This window comes from Rhamphochromis sp. 'chilingali', assembly GCF_963969265.1.
Source record: "Rhamphochromis sp. 'chilingali' genome assembly, chromosome: 14".
Taxonomy (NCBI): Eukaryota; Metazoa; Chordata; class Actinopteri; order Cichliformes; family Cichlidae; genus Rhamphochromis; species Rhamphochromis sp. 'chilingali'.
Genome location: NC_137941.1, coordinates 22,880,709 through 22,903,406, shown reverse-complemented (window position 1 = coordinate 22,903,406; position 22,698 = coordinate 22,880,709). Strand labels below are relative to the sequence as shown.

The window sequence follows — 22,698 nt, the reverse complement described above, 5'->3', positions numbered from 1 at the left end:
TTTATAATTACATATACCTAACTAACAGGGTTGCCAACTCCCAGCAAAAAAGAAAAAAAAAAGAAAAGAAAAAGGGAACCACTCCCCCACCCTCTGTTTCAAGATGCTTAATTGACAAAACTGATTTTAATTTAATGCACGTATCAAACAAATGCACAGAAATCTATTACTTTTCTCCTGTAATCAAATAGATTCAAAATCTTTCTTCAACAGAATTGCAGACTGCACAGATGGTACCTTCCCAAAGGAAAGAATACTATAACTTACTATATACTAGATATTACATACTATTTAATATAGTATACTTAATATTTACTGAATACAATAATGTATTTCTACACATTTTACATCAGATGAAAACTTTGGTTGTAAGATTCAGATAAATATTTATTAAAAACTAGACATTTTAAATGAGAATATGAAAGAAAAGTATGGATCCTGGTGTTATTTGTCTCTCAGAAACAGTTCATTTCTTCCCTTCAACTCATTCATGTCACCTAAAAGGTAAACCTGTTTCTCCATCACCTGTTCAGCTCTGATGATTCAGTAAGGACATCTCCTGGTTTCATCTTCATGTTTCCCTCTCACCACATATCCAAACCGATATCATGGCCGGCAGCTTTACAGCTGTGGCTCCAACAAACATCAGCTGATACTAGAAATTAACATTAAATAAATTCTACCGACAGCTGATCAAGCTTAAACGTGCTGCTGTTGTTTAGCGCTACATCTGCTGGTTCCCTCTTTCTGGCGCAGAGAGAAAAGCCGATCAGCTGATCATTGATCAGTTTCATGATTGAATTAGTAACTTTCTAGCTTAAGTAGTTTTGAAATCCCATTCCTTTTCACCTCAACTTTAAGGTTCGACCTCCTCTGCTGTAACTGGTCAAGCCCAGATTCGATCATGACCAACTGGCCAATCCACCACCATTCATTTATATCGTTAAAAAAAAAAAAGAAATAAACCCCCATCGGCCCATAAAAACGAAAAATCACGAGCGCCCCACCGGGCAAATGCCCTGGTCTCAGCCCGCTCAGAACACCGGCGCTACAACACCGCCTGGGAACAAACTGCTCTTCACGCTCTTGTTTTGCTCTGGATGCACTTCCGGGTTTCACCGGATGTTCCTAAGGAATATTGCAGCGCCCGTTGGGTACACTATCGGACTGTGGAAAATGTGTGCCTTCTGTGACTGTAAGGTGCAGGTGTACACGTCCGTGGGAAAGTAGGTTTCCAGTTTCCTGATACTGTGCGTTGCACTTGCGAGCGGCTGTGGCCTGGGGTAAGCTTTAGCTTTCCTGCGTGTTTCTAGCATCATGGGTAAGCCATAGCTTTAACGCTGCTAGCTGTAGCCGAGAGCTAATCAGATTTAATCTTTCTGGTGTGTTCAGGCAGAGAAAATAAACATAAATAAACACGAGGTCTGCACGGTGACCTCCGAGGTTACAATGTGCCGTGTTACAACCATAATAAAGGTTGGCTGTTTGGATTGGGAGCAGCATGTGCGCTAAACATCAGCTTCAATTACAAAAGAAAGCTGGAGTGTTGCTTGCTGAACTGGCAGTGTCGGTCGCTTATGGTTAGCTGCAAGTCGGTACTGTTACAGTCACAACACTGAGTTTTATATATATTTCTGAGTTTGCATTTCATCATTTTGGCTTATGAGAGTCCACAAAGAAACTGATTTATAATTCATTTAACTTCATAAGATCTGTCGATGGTGGTTGATGCAAAATAGGAAATGCATGTGAGTTTAAACATATAGGAAGTACATTTTCTTTTGATCATGTTTGGCAGCAATTCGTGTGGTCTGCCAAGTGCCTTTTTCCCCTTTTACAGCAACATGTGATGTAGTTTCCTTTTGGAGAGGGTTTATTTACTGAATAATACTTTTTCCAGGGTTTGAAGTCAGTTAACTGACTTCAAACCCTGGAAATACCCTGGAAATACTCATACTTTTGTGATACGCTGGCCAGGATAACAACGTGGGCAATGTATCTGCAATATTCTGCAGTCTGACACACTCTGAGAGACATTTATGTCAGATGCATAATGATATATGCCCATTGACCATTTTATTAGGTACACCCGTTCAACTCAAAACAAATACAGCCAATTACATGGCATCAATTTGAGGCATGTAGATATGGCCAAGAGGACCTGTTCAAACTCTGAGCATCAGAATAAGGAACAAAGGTGCAGCAGAAGACTACAGCGGAGTGGCAGTTAAGAACAGGAAACTGAGGCCACATTGTGCACAGGCTCACCAGAATCGTCCAATCTCTATTGTCCGATTCTGGTCTGGTTTCTGCTGCAACATTTTGTTAGTAGCATTATAATTTAAGGTAAACAACATGAAAGCATGTGGTGGAAGTGTAATAGTGTGGGGATATTTTCTTGCACACTTAAGGTCCTTTAGTACCAACTGAGCACCGTTTAAACATCACAGCCTACCTGAGAATTGCTCGCCACGTCCATCCCTTTATGACCAGAGTGTAAACATCATCTCAGGTTTGGTTCTAGCAGGAAAGCGCACTATGTCACACAGGCAGGGCTCTAGACTAACTTTTTGCCATGGTTGCACTGGTGCGCCTAAAAATAAAATTTAGGCGCACCAGCACAAAATTTAGGCGTACAAGCACAAAAGTTAGGCGTACCCAAATTTTTTAACTGCATTACTTAACACCGCAGTTTTACATGTTCACGTTTTTTTTTTATTTGTAAATGATTAACTAACAACCTTTCAAAATGATTAACTTGACACCCCCTTTGCTGCCCAAATTAACAGCAGCTCCATCAGCCCCCATAGCAATGATTTTATCCAACCAGTTACTGCACTGGTCCCCAAGAGCAGCAAATGCTTTCTTTGAGGCAGCATAAATTCCTAAACAAATTAAAAAAAAAACATTTACCTCTCAGATCAAGAGTTTACAATGCAGTCTTTTTCAGTTTGAGTTTCTATATTCATGTATTATTGCTATGTTTACTTTTCAATGATAAGAACATGCTAGATATGGTTAATTCAGTAACACGACGTAATATTATTAATCATATACATAGGCTACGTGACATGACATGGCTTACCTTGGGCATGGGCATGCTGGACCTCAATGTGTCCAATCAGTATATTTGCTGGTCTTCCTTTTTGCAAGATACGAGCGTACACAATGACACATTCTTTTGTAGCGATGTCTGTGTCTCCATCGATCAGGAAGGCCATGTATGTACTGTTCGCAATTTCCACTGACGTCTTTTTTTTCAGTGTGTCAGCGATTACGCCTATAAACTGGGCGCACGCAACATCATTGCTGTATGTGGGGTTTATGTCCAAGCCATTTTTCCTGTGAAGAGTTATTTCTGACTTGAACTTAGTAAACGGAACTTCTTCTTTTGCAATATTGTAGGCGATGTTAAACTTAATGATCATCTCGGCCTCCTCCGATGACCTGTTTACTCCTGCCTGCCGCTGAAAGGCAGTGAGGAGCGGGGAGATTTTGGCAGAGCATTTATCGCGGCATATAATGTGTCTTCTCGATGCTGTATGCTTTTTCAGCATTTCAATTCGAAACGTATTAGCACCAGTGACAAATGCTGTGTTGCCGGCCATGGTCTTTCCACACTCGCGACAATAAATGCAGTGCATCATATTGTCAGCTTGGCTGTATCTTAGCCAGGGAAACTGGTCAAGCCACTCGATTCGAAATCTATACATTTTCTCACTTTTACTTTCAGTGGACTCCGGCTGGGAGTCGATCGTATGTGGCTCATTTTCTGATGCCGTCTCCGGACCAGTGTTTGACAAAAACGGAGAGGTTGATGGCTCCGTGTCAGAGCGCTGGCTCAGAATTTTGGACTGATCAGGCCTTAACTTAACGAAAAAGTTATCAATTTTTCTTTTCATATTTTCTCAATACCAACTTCATACACTTCTGACCTGGGCTACTCACCCTTCTCTATCTGCCCGCACTTTCAAACGTAAACACAAGTAGGTCTGCAGGAATATCTGGACCACGGCCAATCACAGAGGTCCCCGCCTCTGAGTATCTCTGATTGGTTTAGAACACGACATGGGCATAATGTGTGTCTGTTGTTGAACACACGGAGACTTTCAGGGTTGCTGAAACTTTTTTTTTCCGAGAAAATACTTGGTCGCACCGGTGCAACCAAGTATTTTTTATTAGTCGCACCATGGAGAAATTTGGTCGCACTCTAGAGCCCTGCACACAGGTCAAATCTTCTCCAGCTGGTTTCTTGAACTTGACAATGAGTTTATCAGATCTCAGTCGATAGACCACCTGTGGGTTGTGGATGCGAAGTTATTAAATTTGCAGCAACTGTGTGAGGCTTTTATGTCAATGTGGACCAAAATCTCTGAGGAATATTTCCAGCAACTTGTTGAATCTATGCCATGGAGAATTAATACAGTTCTGACGTGGGGGTCCAACCTGATAGTAACAAAGTGTATCTAATAAAGTGTCCGGGGAATGAATGTATTACTCAATTTATTTATTTATTTTTAAAGAAAGCTTATTGTGGTAATGTTCTGGGGTTATTATTCAGTTTTAATAATGTTTGAGTGTTTAGCTGAATGTGTGGTTTGCCATGTTCCCCCTCATTTTTCTTTTCTTTTTTCTTTTTTTTAAACACAAGCTGATTAACTGCTGTTTATTTAACCATGTGTGCGTGACCACAACAAGTCATGAAGTACTGATGTTTTTGCCTGAGCAAATAAAAAAAAACACAGTGTTATGTCACGTTTCATTAAATCAGGCTCAGTCATTTTTGTTCATAAAATATTCCATAAAAACTGGAAAATGTGTTTTGTTTCAATGTTCAGAAAACATATCCCAAGAGGAAGCAGTTATGTTGTATTCCTGTGTTAATATTTGTCTCACAGCTAACTATAGGTCATAAAACTATATGTCAGCAAGTATTTCCTGTTTTAGGAAGTCATTAGTCTTCCCATTACGCACATTTTTCTCTGTTTTATCACATTTGTCTAAATTTTATTAACATTTGGCAGGAATCTGTTAGCATGTCCATCTTTTGGAAGTTATTTGACTGAGCCACCCAGTTGGAGTTTTTCTTCCAACAAAACTTGTTGTTTGTTAGATTTATACCATTTTCACATTCACATGCAGGCCATTTTACATGCTACTGTTCTTGATGATGATAATAATAATAATAATGATGGCACACTATATGGCTTTTTTCACATTTGTCTTTTTGTTTGCTTCTTGCAGTCTTGTTGCTGTGCCTTACCCGTGGACCATGATGGAGCAAAGGAGAGCCTTAACTATTCCATTTACAGTGGGCAAGGATAACCTGGTATATATATCACCTATGTTTTATGAAATACCCACTTTCCATTTCATCCATTCATTCTTGTGAGCTTGTGTGAGTGTGCCGTTTTAATTGTATTTCCTCTTGGCCCAATCCTGTGGTGCTGATGGCTTCATTGCTGCATTCATATCCTTTGCTGATCACAAGCACGTTGCAAATTGGGATTCTTTTACTTTCTCACATGTTTGCTCTTGTCAGTCTGATAATCAGTGAGCCCACTCTCTTCCTAGTAAGGGCTGGAGACCTGACTGATTGAGGATAGGGAGCTGTACTTAGTGGATTTCCTTGCATAATCAACGCTTAAAAGCTGTTACAAGGATTGCAACTAAGAGTTACTTTGACTCCCACTGAAGCTGCTGATTATGTCTTCGGTGAACTTATTCATTGCTGGTGTTTGTAAAATATCAGAAAACTAGCAAAAATAACACCTCTTAAGATACCACAATGCTAAGTTCTCCTAACAGAAGTCTAGATTTAGTTTACAATGACAAAACGAGAAGCAACAGATGCTTCTTGAGAAACAGCTGAAAGTGGACAATGCAGGTCTTTTTGCCCGAGAGTCAACATTTTTAAATAGGTGTCAGCTGACTCGTCCAACAATTCATGGGTTAGGGAGCTTTGACTGCTACCCATCATTGTATTTGAACTGGAATTATAGACGCTAGCTTATACACACCGCTTTAACAGCAGCTGGTCTGACAGTTGCAACTGCATGCAACAAGCTTAGCATATTTCCTTAGTTGTGTGAAAGAAATCTTGCGCTTTTGTTTATTGCATTGCAATGTGTTTCATACAAGCATGGTCACTAATAACCATATTAATTTTAGATGGAAAATCCACTCAGAATTCCCATGACATGTCTTTCATCAGAGTATGGAAAATTAGAAAGACAGGTACAGCGTTATCTTTATGCTAACATGGTTATTCTGGGTTATTCTTATAACTAACAGTGTCTGCCTCCTCTTTGAAAGGTTTCCTGGACTGCGTTTGCAGATTGCAAATTCAGAAATCGCAAGTCACCGCATAAAAACGGATCCACGAAGTTTGATCACAGCCATGCAGCTATGATCGCACTGGACATGGACAGGTAAGGAGGCAAGAAGTGTCGTGTGATGATTTGACTTTTTTAAACTGCGGACTAAAATATCTGCTTATGATTTAAAACTCATAAATATGTGCTGTTGTCTACACTGAAGCGTACTGCGCTTATGTTCTCTGTAAAAATAAATAAATAAAAAAAATAAATAAAAATTTTTTTTTGCAGTCTTAAGCATTCACAAAATGGGGCGCTCACAATTAATAATGAAGTTCTCCAAGGTCTCTCTTAATCTAACCTTCATTACTCCAGGACAACAAAAATAAAAAAGTGTCACTGCAGTATTTCTTCAAAATTAGAGTAATATCATTTCTCTGCAGAGCACTTGCAGGAGCAACAGAAATGGGAGAAGAAGGGTAAAGAGTGCTGATAAATTAAATAGATGGAGGTGGTCATTGTTCTTTAAGACAGGTGCTGCACAGTTAGTATACGTCCATTAAAATGCCTGTTTGGGCCACCCAGGCATATTTGCCTTTTCTGTATATATTTTATAAATTTTGCACAGTGGTCAGAGTTGCGGTCCATAAAGGAAACATTGCAAACACCATGACTCAAAGCCAAGCTTATCATTTCTGCACATGTGACTTATCTACACCATTAGACCGCACCCTGTTGATCAGCTGGCACACATAAAGTCTCACGTGCAGAGATAGATGAGTTTTAAGCCTGAATACCTCAGTGGGCTTGATGGGAACAATATGCGGAGAAGACGTCGTTCGAGGAAGGTTGTGAATCAACGATTCTCTGCTTTCTCCCACAGGAGGAAGCCTCTTCTGATCCTGACAGATGTCCTGAAGACAAAATTCGGCATGGAGTATATGGAAAGGACAAAAAAGACTCATAGTGCGAAGAACAGAGGACAAACGCCAAGCAGGCGGAGGGAGAGCGGTCAGTGTAGAGAGGAAACACCGACCTACAGAGACACTAGATCCAGTCAGAGGGAAGCCAGGAATAACAGGAGCAAGAGTGTGACACCCAAGCGCAACCAGAGGACTGTCACTCCAACCTCCCAAAGGTGGGATAGCATTGTAAAAGAAGTAATGTGAAGGACTATTAGTTAGATGAAGCAGTCGGTCTCTCTCAAATATCCTTACGAGCAGTAAGTTCTGGTAAACACCGACCAACCCAATAAGACGAAGGGGGGGGAAAGTAAGTTAAAAAGTGTATGTCTTTCTGGCCACTTTCATTAATTTTACATCTTTAGAGGCTTGTAGAATCTGCAGTAGCTCATTTTAATTGGGGAAACATATTTACATACACTTTACACTAAAGCCAGCATACTTTTTTTTTCCAACCCAGACCTGAATGGAAACGCCCAATTTTTAACAGTTTGCTAAAAATAGGAATAAACTGTACAGCATAATCAGAACATCTTTTCCCGTCTTTTTCTCCACAGGTTGAGCCTTAGAAGAAGACCACAAAATGTTGACAACCAAGAGGACAAAGAAGAAAGCAAAGATATTGAGGAGGTGATAATAGGCAAGGACAACACAGAAGATGACAGATTTGCTGAAGTTGTAGGTGGGTAAACATGAAGAGTTGATGCAGTTGTTGGTTTAATGCTGCTGGCGCTCTTTTGTGACTGACTTTGTTGTCATAAAGACAATGTTGGATTTAACTGTGAATAAATCGTGTACTCGAGACATTACCGTTCCATCCACCGCTGGTCTTATTTCCAGAGTAGCTTTAAAAAAACAAAAGTTATATAGAGCAAAGGACATCACATGTTACTCTGTTTACTTATCAGTGTTTAAAGTTTAGTAATCGTTTTCCTGTTTTTGACCTGCTTTGAGGACAGGGAATTCCATTCATAGGTTGTCAGTGGTGTATGAGTGTATTTTAACTTTATATGTTTGTCATGCAGACTGTGGGTTGTCTTTGAGCTGGGAGCCTGCTGAGGATATAGTGTCCTGTGACATCAAAGACAGGTGGACTGATTCAGAAAAAGATGCACAGCCTAGTCTGGTGAGTACCACTTTTAAAACTCAAAATGAAACCAGGAACAATCAACCTTGATTAAACTTAACCAATCCCCGGAGAGCTCAGCAGGTGTGCACCAGACTATGCAAACATGGTAGCAAATTTTCTTGTCAGCCTTGTGCTTTGAATAAGGCTTTGAGTCCTTTCCACGCAAGCAGTCAGAGTCTGAAACACTGGAAAAACAGAAACTGAAAGCCAAAGTTGATTGGCATACTTCCTGGCCATAACAATTGAGATCATGTGTGGGGAGATTCTGGCTCTAAAGTTAGAGATAAAAAGTAGAGACGCGTCCTAACCAACTGCAGGCTCAGTGATCAAGAACTGGCAGGTGACAAGAGAAAAGGTGTTGGCAAACCAATAGAAAATGTGACTGTTGGACAGATTAGGTTGAGACAGAAGCTCACTTCCTCTTTGAATTTAAGAGATTCAGTGATATAAGGAACTTTTTCAGGAGATAAAGTGACGGGGCACATCTTACTTCCCAGTACATGTTAGCATGTTGTGACCTGAGCCTAAGAGTTACTGCATGAATTCCACCCCTGTATCGTTTTAGTGAATTTAGTGCTACAGTTAACTAGATTAGAACAAAAGCTGGGAAACGAGTAACCTGCCTACCAACACCTTTAAGACTCAGCAGTAGGGGTGCAACGATATTCGTATCGATATTGAACCGTTCGATACAGTGCTTTCGGTTCGGTACGCATATGTATCGAACAATACAACATTTGTAATTTATTTTATCAACTTTCCTTCTGACGATGCTGTCTGTGTGGGGCGCTCAGTGAATCTGCGTTCGACTACTCCGCCTAGGCTGCACTGTCGAGCGCAGATCCACTGAGCGCTCCACACAGACAGCATAGACAGAAGGAAGAGCGCAGGGCAAGCTAGCGAGACAGAAGTTAAGCTCTCCTTACAACATGGACCTCCCCCACCCTCATTCAGATCTGGCGTTTGGAATTATTTTGGTTTTCATGTGACGTATGACCCTGAAGGTAAGCGAGTCATGGACTAAAGTAAAACAGTATGTTGGATGTGCCATGCAATGCTCAATTACATGGGTGGGAACTAGTGTGTTAGCGCAGTTAGCTCGTTAACGTGTTGGCCGTCTAGCCCCATGCACAGGGCGATCGGCGGTAGCTCGTTAACGGAGATTTGCCGTGTTGTGGCGTTAAGGTCATTTCAACGAGATTAACCTGAAAGCACTAGTGGGAACACAACGAATATGACTGCACATTTACGCCGACATCATCCTAGTGCAAAGACAAAAACAACAAGCATGCTACTAACTTTAGCCGAGTCATTTAGACAGCTGTTAGCACATGATTCTCCTTATGCTGCTGAGAATATAGCCCAGAAGAAGCGGATAGTATAGCTTTTATTTTGGAAAGAGACATTTCTCTGTAATAAACTCTCTTTTCCAAAGATGAGTGATTCCTCAATCAGATACAGGGCTTGCAATATCGCTAGCCCGACGTCCTGGAGCTAGCGATTTTTTTCAGTCGGGCTACCAAAATCTATCTCTTCCCTGCCCGTCGGGCTATTGTAGGAAGAAAAATATATGTCAATGCTTTTGCATTCTTTCAGAAATGTAGCTGGGTAATTATGTCATTGGCATCGGTGAGCCACTGTCAATATGTGACATATTGAAATTGCGTTTGAATTTGCGCTTGTTTTTTTGCTTTCACTTTGCAATCGCGTGAACTGTGTATAGAGAGCAACAGCACTGATCTGTGAGTGATGATCATTTGCGCACCAATTCCTCTGACATCGTCTTATTAATTGTTAGCTTACTATGCAAACATGACAAGTGAAATCTCCCACAGCAAGCTTAAACATGTGAGAGGTTGATCGCGCAGAGAATCGCTGAGCTTATGTGAGTGCGTGTGTAAAAGCAGCAGGATTTATATTTGACTACGATGACCTGGATGACTGAGAACCTTCACAGACAGATATATATTTTAGTTCTGCTGAGCCAAATAAGACAGGTCAGGGTGAAGAAGTGACAGCCAAAGAAAAGCTTACCACAAAACGGAGAAGTTATGACAAATCAGACTATAAGGCAAAAAGAAAGTGCAGCTTTATGGTTTCATGGACAAAAGAATTTCTGTGGCTGCAATATGACGAGCTAAATAACCAGGGCTGCACATAAGTGGTCCGCAGGTGCGCATTCGCTGTCAAAATAAAAAACACGCACAAGGGTTAGGGTTAAATTTAAAAACTGTACTTTTGAGTTAAAATATATATTTATAATTTTAATAAATGACAAATTAAAAAGGCATGAACATTTTTTTGTATCGAAAAAATATCGAACCGTGACACCAAAGTATCGAACCGAACCGTGAATTTTGTGTATCGTTGCACCCCTACTCAGCAGTTGTTATTCCGTGTCTAAAAAGTGAGATTAAAAATTTATTTTGTTTTACTGTATTCTAAAAATGGCTCTGTGATCTTTCAGTTTATGCTGTGTGCTCAGTAAACAGCAGAAGTGATACATTATACTTTATGTTGTGTGATAGAAGAGGAAAAGAAGGGATTCGGCGTCCCAATGCAATGGAACGGAGAGCCCCAAACGCAACCGCGAGAGCGTTCTTCAGCTCACAGAAGAAGATGGAAGAGATGGAGGAGCATTCTCTGCACCCATTTGTCACGAGGACAGTAGAGAGGATGGTGATTTGGAGAGCTTGGAGCATTGCATAGTGCAGTTCACGGTGGGTGAAGACAATGGAACAGAAGTTCTTGTCCCAGTCATCAACCCTGATTTGGAACGCGAAGATTTTACTGGCAGCCCAAGACAAAGCCTATCATCCACACAGGACAACGGGAATCAGATCAGTCCCTCTGAGCCCAGTGAGTACACCCAACAAACGTGTGGCTTCAGTCCACTGCTGAGTGTGTCTGAGCAGGCCAGAACCTGGCAAATGAATACCAGTCTGCTCTTTTGTTTTGTGTGTGTGTGTGTATGTGTGTATGTGTGTGTGTGTGTGTGTGTGTGTGTGTGTGTGTGTGTGTGTGTGTGTGTGTGTGAGAGAGAGGGGGCCTCATTTAAACAAAACTTCAGTAATTAATTGTGCTGCATCTGCTCAGTGACTTTGAAATTGACTCACCTTGAAATAGCGGCCATCAAAATAAAGTGTGTTACTAAGTCATACATGTTATAAGCGGCTCTTAGTCAGAAAAGTTGCACAACCAATATTCCCGATTATGAGAGAGAAAGCTACTGCCTATTTACAGCATGTGATGGAGAAATAGGCTTTTGCTGATTGTTTTAACAGATTAAAAGACCTGCATTTGTGGTGACGAACCGTTTCACTCTAACAAAGTACAGCTATACTTTTGAGCGTTTAATTCTCTCAGCCCTCTTCACAAAGACCAGGATTTGTGTGTGCGTATGTGTGACACAGAGGGCGCTATCTGTTGGACTAGTTAAATGCATCTTAAACTAATCTCTTAATCAGTAATGGTGGTCAGATAAAATCTAAATGATAACTTTGTTTATGTAGCAATAAATACATGTAATTTCTTTCTTTTTTATTTCTCCACGGCTGAAAGCAGTACTGATAATTTTGGTGCTTATTGATTCTCCAGTTTTTTTAATAATTTTTTTCCCAGGGTTCATTCAAAACCAGGTTTTGGGGTCCATCCCTACTAGGAGGCATCCTAGGAGTCTGATGCCTGAACCAATTCAGCTGATTCTTTTGAGTGTGAAGCAGGATGTTATTAGGTTGTAACCATTAGTTGCTTTTTGCATACATTCACCAAAATTAGTTTGAAAAGTTACTAAAAATGTCAAAGATGTCAGCTACCCTGAGGACTTTCTTATTTATCAAGTTAACAAGCTGTTATTTTAATGCCTTAAACACTAAAATACAACTTCTCTGTAGCATCCATGTTCTTTCTATGTTTATGAGGCACATGAACACACTGAAGACTGACGCAGGAAAAGGGGCCATCCGGGAGCACGTGAAAATACAATTAGCAGCTACAATGTTTTCACTGTTTAGCTTACCCACGTGCCTTTTCCTGGATTACTACTGTCCTCACTGTGGCTTTAAAGCCCATTACATTTCCATTATACAGTATCAGATAGGGGCTTATGTGTCCTCAAGCGTTTTGTACTTTTAGAGAATTCCAAAGAAAAGGTTCACTCTGGCCTCATGTTGTCTTAATGGTTGTGTTTCAGTTGTGCTGTCCAGTGACGATGAGGAGGGTGGAGACGTTTCTCGGGGCTGCAGCCAAGTCCGCACACTGGTCGCTGTGGAAGACGCAGTAATAAAGGGTCAGTCGTCACAGGAAGCTGAGGCCAAACAGCAACACACTGCTGACATGCAGGTTGGTAGAGTGTGTTCAGTCCAGCACAAACACATTTCATATGTGATCTCAGTTTTTATAATCCCCTTATATATGTTCTTTTCCTTTTTTATATTGTGCAGACAACAGCCTCGCACATGCCTCTAAACTGAGCTGAGCTAATGCCCAGATTAACATGACATCACAAAGGGTGTTTTACAGACATGATCCGGGGGCCTAAGGTTTTACTTCACCCCAGGGTGTCCAAGTCACCAACTGCTAATTAAAAGACAATACTTTGCCTGTGCGGCAGCCACTTAGTCTTGTATCTGACCCAATGACATGAAGGGAGAGAGGAGCCATGCACGTGGATGTCTGGATATAATAAAAGGAAGAACTTGTTCTTTTCTAAACCATTATGTTATCGATTACACAGTCACGTGAACTAAGATCACTCTACAGCTGCTTTCAAAAACTGCCACCATTGTAAGATCGTGGCATTATAAGGAGAACATCGAGTTTCAAACCTGGTACATTAACAATGGTTTATAGTCAATGCATTTAACACATGCATCAAATTTTGGCAGGAAGAGTCACTGAATTCAGCTTTAAATAGCTTTGCAGTGCATGCAGTGAGTAAGAATATTTGTGTGTGTGTGTTCTTTAGCTGTAGCACAGTATCACAGATCAGTTTCATTTAGTGCCACAAAAAGGTTGAACAAACTCCTGCAGAATAGACCACCAGGTGACCTCCTGCGTCTTCTCTTTCTTTCTCATTTGAGCAACATATCAAGACAAATATCTCGATATGCTATTTTTCAATAGACAGCGGAATACCTGCAAACTGCCATGTCATTCTTTTAACCACCACCAGATGGTGCCAAAGCAACAATTTTATATAGCCTCTGCATGCTGCCCTTTAATCATGCCACTAGTTATCTTTGTAGTCTGTTATTATCCTGACATTACCGTGTATTAATCTGTTTGCATCGTTGTGCGGCTTCGCAGCCTGCTCTATTTCCTGTAAACTTTGCATGTGTGTGTCTGTTTGTGTTTTGCAGGTGTTTGTTGTGCACAACACTACTCTTCCAGTGACTTCAGCTCCCAGTTTCAATATAGACTATTCCTGCATGGAGTTGCCCTTCTGTGGTCTGCACTGTGGAGTTTATCATGGAAAAGCAAATGGACCCATCGCGGTAACCCTAATAAAATGCAAAGATGGGCTTTTTGCCGTAAGCATGCACAGAATTTGAAAATCTAATGCATCTTTCTCTCTGTTCACAGATAGAGGAGGAAGAAATCATCATCCCACTCAAAGGTAATATTTATAAATATGTTTTGATCTTAAGTAATTCCTTTTCCTAATAACTTTTAAAGAGAACCTCTCTCCATCAGCTTTTCTGATCATTTTTTGTGCCTTTGGGCAGGGTTGTATAAGCTTTGACACAAAAACAAGTCACCTCATTTTGTTTTGGCACAGTATCCTCTCCTAGCTTTTCACTTATTTCGCTTAGCTTCTTTGTGCTAATGCGTCAAACCCTCAAGATCCCAGTAGACTTTCACCTCTGAATCTGTAAAACTCAGTCAATTTATGGGTTCATTTAATGACATTTTAGCCTGCCTTTGTGTGCGTAACCCTTGTTTCTATTAAAGAAGAGTGGTTGAACATTATTTTCCAAAGCATTAAAAACAAAAGTATTACTTAGCTAGAAAAAGATTTATAAAAGGCAAGAACAAAATTGTTACCTTATACTTTAAAAATACTTGCACAAAATATACAAGCTGTTTGTCAATTTAACAAGACAAACATTGTAAAATACCAGAAACAAGAATAAAGTGTAAAGCTGTTTGTGAAAATGTATTGTCCTTACGACCGCATCTTGTGTTCAGACACCAGTGAGGAGCTGGAGGTGAAGTTGACCTTTGAGCGTTTGGAGCTGAGGAGGTACAGTGTTTGGGAGCGACAGGAACTGGAAGAACGACAGCTGCACTTTAAGGGTGATGAGGAGCCCACACCTGCTGCTGTGCTGCTATTTTGTGTGTCAGAAACTGCTGCCGCTTCGGTACAGCAGGACCTCCGCCTGCTGTCGGCCAAAAAAGATGGAGCTGTGAACACTGGTGAGACTGCTGGATGACAAGTTCAGGGTTTTGGTCATTTAAACTTAAAAATGCTGAAGGTTTCTGTTATATAGTGCCAGCATTCAGCATTATTTCATATTGCGCTCTGTTTTAATAGGGAAAGCCAGCCCTTTCATCCTGCTGACTCTGAGAGAACCTCTGGAGGGAATGGAGGGAGCTTTTTTGCGCTCTCTCCTGGACATTGTCTGTCTCAAGACTCTGGCAAATGAACAAACCAATTTAAGGCACAGTACAGACAGATTTAGTGAGTTGGGAGACGTTCTGTCTCCGGTTCTTTCTCTGGATGATAGCATAGAGCTGATTAGAAGAACTGGACTAGACTCTTTCCTGCTCTCCATGCTGGGTGTGACAAACACGGACACAGAACCTGAAGAAGACAAAAAGCCCACAGCACAAAAGACAGACTCAGTTTTAGAGACAGAGATTGCACCAGAGCCAGACACAGAAGCACCTTTGCTCAAACCAAAGCCTGATCAGGAAGAACAAAGGGTTGAATGTCCCTCTGATGTAAGTGTCTACTGGGTGGTTCAGTAAGAGTATACCCCCCCCCCCCCCCCCCCCCCAAAACCGTTTTTTCTTTACTGGTACTCAGCTTGCAAGCCTGCACATTTAGCTTGTGCCCACTTCACAATCACCTGACAGCCACTGGTCTGTGATGTGCATTTCCCTCCACAGAAGGAGAAAGAGGAACCGACTCCTGTGTATACAATGTGCCATCGTAGAACCAGAGGATCCTACTCTGTGTCACTGTGTAAACCAGGCTCCAGCTGGACTAAATATAAACATCAGGGTCTGGCTCACAGGCAAGTAGCCTAAGCTAAGATGCTTATGAGATTCATCAGTGGAGGTTTGAGATCTGTTCATACAGACCACCAGTATATTTAAAATATTTGTACAGACAGGTCCTTAAGTATTTGGACAGTGGCACAAATTTTATAATTTCTGCTTCTTTACGCCAACACAGAGGATTTGAACTACAGCAATTAAGCTGTGATTAAAGGTGTATGTCAGGTACTTTGATTTTAAGTTGCCCGGACAAGTGAGACTAAATGTTAAAAAGTTACAGGAAAAGTTTGGGTAGTTCCTTATACAGACTGTCCTATTATTATAATAGATTTTATAATTTGAGTTGATTAATTCATAGAAATGTTTTTTTTTATATTTTTAAACTGTGGACCCAGTATAAATAGTGGAAAACCAGGAACTTTTGTGTTATTTAACTGTTTATCTGTTCATTACTTTGGTGTACTATGAATGAAGTCTTCAATGGGCTGATGTAGGTGTTAATTCAGGGAGGTTGGAGCAGTTTTGTGGATAGTTGTGGCCTGCTACTTGTTATTTTTTGAGGAAAACCAAAAACTCATGGTTGACCATGAAAAACAGGTTAAGTGGATGATCGTAAAGCTCTCATAGGTGAGGAAAACCCTTTCACAACACATCTAGCAAATTCGGGAATATTTATAAAGAAGTAGCTGTATCACCATCAAGGGCTATAATCAAAAGATGCCTTTGTGACAGTAAATACAGAGGGGCTACAGCAAGATTCAAACAGCTAGTATTGGTCAAGAACAGAACAAACTGGTTAGACTTTGCTAAGAAACATCTAAAAAACATCTGGTCCAGCTGTGGAGTAGGATTCTGCAGAAAGATTAAGTCCAGATGAGCGTGAACCAGAGTGATGGGAAGAGAAGAGTATGAAGAACAAAAGGAAGGGCTCGTGATCTGAAGCATACCACATCATCTGTCAAACACAGTAGAGACAATCTGATGGCATGGAAATGTATGGCTGCGAGTGGAACTGGGTCATTGTTGCTGATTGATGATGTGACTGCTGATAGAAGTAGCAGCATGAATTCTTTGCAAAATGCTTTACTACTTGGATGCAGTCAAAATCCGGAAACCTGGATGACCTTTATTAAAGAGGATAATGACCCCAAACACAAAGCTAAAACTACCTGAAAACAAGGAACAGAAAGTTCTCAAGTGGCCAAGTCAGTCTACTGATCTCAGCCCAAGCTTATTTTCCACTTGGTGAAAGTAGGGCTGGGCGATATGACCCAAAATTCATATCTCGATATTTTTTTTAGCAGGATGGCGATATAAGATATATATCTCGATTTTTTTTTTTTTTTTTTTTTTTTTTTTAAGCCATAAGTTAAGAACAAAAAGAGAGTTCTTAGTCACACTGTGTCCCAGATGTCACACGGGCACTTTTATTTACATACAGCGTAGATATTACTCAAAAATAAATTATCAGCATATATTAAATAATCATGGTCCATAAATAAAAGAAAACAATGTTGTTTTTGTGCATAACAAAAAGCTCACAATTGTGCAGTCAAAATGTAAACTAATAGACGCTGAGCATAATAACAAAGAGACAGATTTCACAGCTGCTCCACGTCTCTGAACAGGTGCCATTTGTGGTCCTTATACACACACAGTACGTATCACTCCGCGAGGCTCCTCCTCTGTAGCTGTAATTCTCCGACAATCCATCAAGCGGTGCAGCTCCGTAGCTTAGCAAAGTCATATTAAAACATTTTTTGACAGATTGCTGAGCGCTGTGTACCACATAAAATCGGTTCGCGGTCAGTAAGCACAACCAGAATTCATACATAAGGCGCACTGTCGAGTTTTGAGAAAAGGAAAGGATTTTAGGCCGTGCAGCCCCTCTGGGCTGCATGTCGTTAGCGTGGTTAGCTCGCTAACACGTTGACGCCATCCAGCCCCACGCACGGTAACTCGCTAACGGAGATTTTCCGCTTTCATCTTGTCATTGCCTGCAGGTGAAGCTATGGGGGAGTTGTGTTCAGTGCAGGAGAGGCGAGGCCGAGTAACGTTGCGTAGAGACAAAAGTGGACGAAAGAGAGGCAAACCTGCGGCTCCACAAGTATAATTATAACGTAACATAGACTATATCGATATAAACGATATTGTCACATCTTATATCTCGTATGAAAATATATCGATATTTTTTAAAAACTCGATATATCGCCCAGCCCTAGGTGAAAGCAGAGAGCTCCACAAACAAACAGCTGAACACAGCTGCAGTAAATGCTGTCAGAGCTTCTCAAAGGAGGAACCTCTGGGGATGCCAATTGACTGCAAAGTATAATTCTTAGTTAATTCTGAGCCTTTTAAAATTGTGCTATGTTGTAATATCCTAAATTGCTAAAATAATATTTTATTGAGCTCCTCGAATAAATTTTAAGCCTCCACTTTGATCACATTGTGATTGCTTAATTTCGGATCCACTGTGGTGATGTCCAGAGGCAAAATGATTAAAATGTTCAAGCTGTAACACACTGCGAGGAACTTATTGGGATTATATTTATGAACGACAAGAGGAGAGCAGGGAATATTTTGACTGGACTAACTTAATTCTTAGATTAATCACTAATCAATCACAAAAGTGAATGAATAAACAAACTGCAAATTATTTGGGGTGTTAATACTACTATGAGGTCCCCATTTATCGTAATACTAATCTGACTTATGAGATCAGTGCATCCTCATAAAAACACTTTGAATAATATGTATAACCTAAAAGTTCTGATGATCTAAATAACGGCTCATTCTTATCTCCTGCTTCCTTACTTAGGTTGATCCAGTTTCCTCCTCCGCCAATGAAAGGAGGAATCACTGTTACAATGGAGGACCTGCAGTGCCTTGACAGTGGGAAATACCTTAACGATGTTATCATTGATTTTTACCTCAAGTATGAACTTTTATTTTTTTTATTTATTAAACAAAAGGCATTAATTGATTCTGAGTCTTGGGATAGAGATGCTTCTAAATTGATCGTTTTTGATTTTTGTGTTTTTAAAACCAGATACCTCCTCCAGAACGCATCTGCTTCAGTGGTCGAGCGCTCCCACATTTTCAGCAGCTTCTTCTACAAGCAGCTGACGCGGCGGGACAATGCCAGTGAAGGTGGCAACAGCGACTCGTAAGTAACCCTGATAGAGTTTGCAGTCTGCTTTGGGGTGTACTGATTGTGTGAAATGTCTTCACTTAAAGTGTTCTTACCTTCTTACGCTTTACTGGATTTAACAAGATAGCACAATAACTGCCAGCCGTTTAAGATACACTACATCCTCCTTAAACAGTATTATAACCTGCAGTACCTTTTGAGTTGGATGCATTGGTCATTAGTGTAGATGTCCACATCTACACCATCTAAGCTTCAAAGACCAAAATGCAATGCTTAATAGATTGCATGTTTAATGTATTTAGACCTGATATGTCCTGTAATCAAGATTCATGTTACAGGCACGACTCCAAAAATGTTTTTATTGTTTTTATTTTTGTTTGTATTCAGCTGTCAGAGACAGAGGCGGCACCAACGCGTGAAGACATGGACACGACACGTCGACATCTTCAAAAAGGACTTCTTGTTTGTACCTGTCAATCAGGAGTAAGTTCAGCACAGGAGGTGTTATTTGCACAGTTTTCTTCTCTTTTTAATTTTCAGTAAATCTGTTAAACACATCACATGACTCTCTCCATTTAGAGCTCACTGGTATTTAGTTGTCATTTGCTTTCCCGGACTGGGTGAGCCTAAAATCGAGGGCTGGACAGGAAAGAGCAGCGACGTGACGGAGGAGTCTGAGAGTCAAGATGATGCGCAAGGAAGTAAAAGCTTTAATGATGATGTGGAGAAATCACATATGCGCAGTGACAATATAGACACAGACACAGGTATTTTTGACTCATGCCTTCTTTGTCTTTGGTGTTTATATGTGGTGTTTATACCAGTGACGACAGAAAGGTGAAGGTAATCATTGTGTGTCGTTTCGTGTCTTTTAGAAAATACCCAGGAAGAATTCACCAAAGATTCACCACCTAATCCAGTAGTAAGATATAATTCAGTTACATATAAGAATATTTAAAAGTGTCTGTTTGTTCCTGCAAACCAGCTCAGTCTATTTTTGTCTTTGTAGAGTTGTACAGAGCTGACGTGGCAAAAGAAGACAGTTTGCAAAAGGTGAGTTTTTACACCTTTTTAGTCCATATTCTAAAAAGAAACTCCTTTTGTCCTCTGATCATCTGTTTTCTGACCTCTTAACACCATTTATGTTCATGCACTGATAATGGTTTAGTAGGGTGGGTCTAGATGGGGTGTTTTATTAGGAAAAGCAGCCCAATGCTCTAAATTGTGGCTGTGTGTGACTTCCTGCCAGGCTCATCTGCTTTGTGTAGCTTGACATGACTTCTATCCAAAATGTATTAGGCGCATATGTTTAAGCAGAAAGCTGCTTCCAACATACGTCTAATGAAGTCATAAGCATCGTCGACAGTTACTGGTCAGCCACCACTGGCTGATTTAACCCGTTGAGTTCAGTTCAACATGCCGCTCAATGTGTTGGTTTCCCTTGTTGCTGGGCTTCAAAAATGGTGGTTTAGATTTTTGTGAAGGAGTTGGTCTCATGAGTCATCGAGTGATGCCTTTGACCGACCAATCGGTGGCATGCAGTATGATGTCACATCTTTGGAGCGACTCGGCTTGTTTGGAGCCCCGGCTGAGCAGGTACTAATAAATACCTGCTACCAGGTAGATGGTTGGATACTTTTTGATCCCACAAGGGAAATTTTTGTGCTACAGCAGCATGATAAAGAGTAAAAATAGTACAGTGTTCAATCCAGAATAATAAACAACACAGTTAAATAATAGGGATATGGCTCTTATACTATGAGATGGTGCAGGAATTTATGTATTTACAACAGTGGTTAAAAAGGCACTACAACTTAATGTAAAACCCCTAACAGCTGAGCTGAGCCAAGTAGGCACTTGCGGAAAAGAGGCAATGGTCTTTGTGTGTTTTGGAAGTTTATGTGGTTTCCCCCCTGGTCTCTGGGTATTTAAACACATCTGAACAAAAAGACTTTACAAATGAAAGCTTGATATAAAAGTAAACACTGACTTGCAGCTGTCTGTCCTCTGTAGGCCGTGTATTCTTATCATGGATTCCCTTAAACTTTCTCTTCATGAACGAGTCTTCAAACTGTTGCGGGAGTAAGTATGACACCTTAAACCCACAATTCTGAAGCTGGGTATGCATGGGTATGGGTCTGTGTGAAATGTTATTGTATTTTTATTTTTTTTTAATGACACATTTGTCTGCCAGATACTTGCAGTCAGAATGGGAGGTGCGTCGTGGGTCACCGAGGGACTTTGGTCCTGATCAGATGAAAAGCTCACACTGCCACGTCCCCCTTCAGGATAACAGCAGCGACTGTGGCCTCTACCTGCTACAATACGTTGAGTGCTTTTTGAAGGTAAAGCACTTTTTTAACGTCACATTTAGTTTAGCTAATAATGCGTTCAAGGACAGCATAAATAATTCTGCTTCTGCTTTCAGGACCCCGTGGTGCACTTTGACCTCCCACTACACCTAGAACAATGGTTTTCACGGCAGCAGGTGCGAAGGAAGCGAGATGAAATCCGAGATCTTGTACTTAACCTTTACCGACATCAGAACCTGGATAATAGACTAGGAAAGCAGCTGAGCGGTTGAGCACATCACATTCCTGTAGCCATTAAAAATCACTGCTCATACTGAGCAACGGTCATTTCAGCATGAACTGAAAATATTTCTTTTAAAGCAGATTCTTTTATTTTATGCATTAACTTGAAAATGTAAACCTTTGACTACCTGGGGGTCCTATTAGTGAATATAAAAGAATTGGCTAATTAAAAATAAAGGGCAGAAAAAAAATAAAAGCATATCTAGACACACAAATCAATCCAGACTTTTTACTGTTTGTTTTTATACTGATAACTATTTTATAAAGAAATATTACAATTCAATTTTCTATGTAGTATGCCCAAGCAGATAATGTGTGAAAGCATAACAGTGGTAAAACTTAGTTTGCAAAGTGATATATTTAAAAAAAATTTTTTTTTAAAGTTCTATTAGGATCCCCCTTGCTTTGATCTTTGGTTTCTTTTAAGCTTTTGTAGTTTGAATTCAGCTTGCTGGCATCCGGTAGACATTTCGTGTATTATCCGACTGACAGTTCAGTTCAGCTCAGATCTCAGTTGTGTGTTTTTTCTTATCCAGGTTGTCCCTGATGCTGCCTTCTTTTGTATCAAAGTTTTATTAGATGAGATTTACTTTAGACAAAATGTAAGAAGCGTCGGTGTGGTATTTAATAGACAGGAGTTTTCTTACTGAATTTCATTAGAAAAATATATGATTTGAAACCACAGGACTGTGCCTCTCCCTCCCAGCTACAGACAGACCCGGCAGTCACCCACTTCTCTAATTAAGTTAAAGTGTGTATAACAGTGTGTGTCTGTGACTCTCTGTAGAGCCCGACCAATACTTCATTTGAAAAAAGTCTGCTAATCTGATATATCGGCCAATTTTTTTTTTCTTTTCTTTGTGAAAAATAAACAGATGTTCTTGTTTGAAACACAGTAGGAAAGGAATTAAGTGCAAAATTGCCATTGCTTTCATATCAAATTGCTTCACTGGCCTGTGCTGTTATCCTGCCTGGGTTTGTCCTGCAAAATGAGTTTCAAGTCCTGGTTAATAGATAACTTTATGAATTTAACATGAATACACCTCGCAAAAAAAAGTTTAAGGGCACACACGCTGGCATGTGTAACGTTCGATGACCTGCTGAAGACCCATTCAGTCCTTTATTAATGTTCTCAGTTTTCCCTTTTTGCCAGATTGTTCAGTTGTCGTTTTCTTGTGTAACACCTTTATGGTGTTCTCTTTGGGATTTTTTTTTAAATTTTTTATTTTGTCAGATGAATGTACAGAAACTGATTCCAAAATACATTTGGTTTCATTTGTATATTAAAACTTGTAGAAAAAATGATGCTTGTTCTGATGTG

General features: G+C 40.3%; 1 protein-coding gene across 6 annotated transcripts; it reads left to right on the top strand.

Annotated features, from left to right (window-relative positions):
• The first annotated feature begins 999 nt into the window (after positions 1 to 999).
• On the top strand, positions 1,000 to 22,671 carry LOC308409487 (sentrin-specific protease 7). 6 transcript variants are annotated; one of them, XM_080902280.1, is made up of 23 exons: positions 1,000 to 1,226; positions 5,245 to 5,329; positions 6,172 to 6,237; positions 6,316 to 6,431; positions 7,201 to 7,455; positions 7,837 to 7,961; positions 8,305 to 8,405; positions 10,937 to 11,267; positions 12,601 to 12,749; positions 13,769 to 13,903; positions 13,992 to 14,025; positions 14,598 to 14,825; positions 14,944 to 15,353; positions 15,522 to 15,649; positions 18,451 to 18,567; positions 18,682 to 18,798; positions 19,171 to 19,266; positions 19,363 to 19,550; positions 19,659 to 19,705; positions 19,793 to 19,836; positions 20,797 to 20,865; positions 20,978 to 21,128; positions 21,212 to 22,671. In XM_080902280.1, the coding sequence occupies exons 1-23, from the start codon at positions 1,015 to 1,017 to the stop codon at positions 21,365 to 21,367; spliced, it is 3,360 nt and encodes a 1,119-aa protein (XP_080758406.1). In that variant the 5' UTR covers positions 1,000 to 1,014; the 3' UTR covers positions 21,368 to 22,671. The 6 variants fall into 6 exon arrangements, with proteins under 6 accessions (XP_080758406.1, XP_080758407.1, XP_080758408.1 ...); XM_080902282.1 differs by having other exon boundaries at positions 1,115 to 1,283; positions 21,212 to 22,669; XM_080902283.1 differs by having other exon boundaries at positions 1,115 to 1,321; positions 21,212 to 22,669.
• Positions 22,672 to 22,698: the final 27 nt, after the last annotated feature.

What these genes read in the sequence shown, in the direction of transcription:
- LOC308409487 (XM_080902280.1), top strand. Translation starts at nt 1,015, where the DNA reads ATGCCCTGGTCTCAGCCCGCTCAGAACACCGGCGCTACAACACCGCCT. An exon ending in GTCACTCCAACCTCCCAAAG is followed by an intron (nt 7,456 to 7,836) that starts GTGGGATAGCAT and finishes TTTTCTCCACAG; the next exon opens with GTTGAGCCTTAGAAGAAGAC. An exon ending in GATCAGTCCCTCTGAGCCCA is followed by an intron (nt 11,268 to 12,600) that starts GTGAGTACACCC and finishes GTTGTGTTTCAG; the next exon opens with TTGTGCTGTCCAGTGACGAT.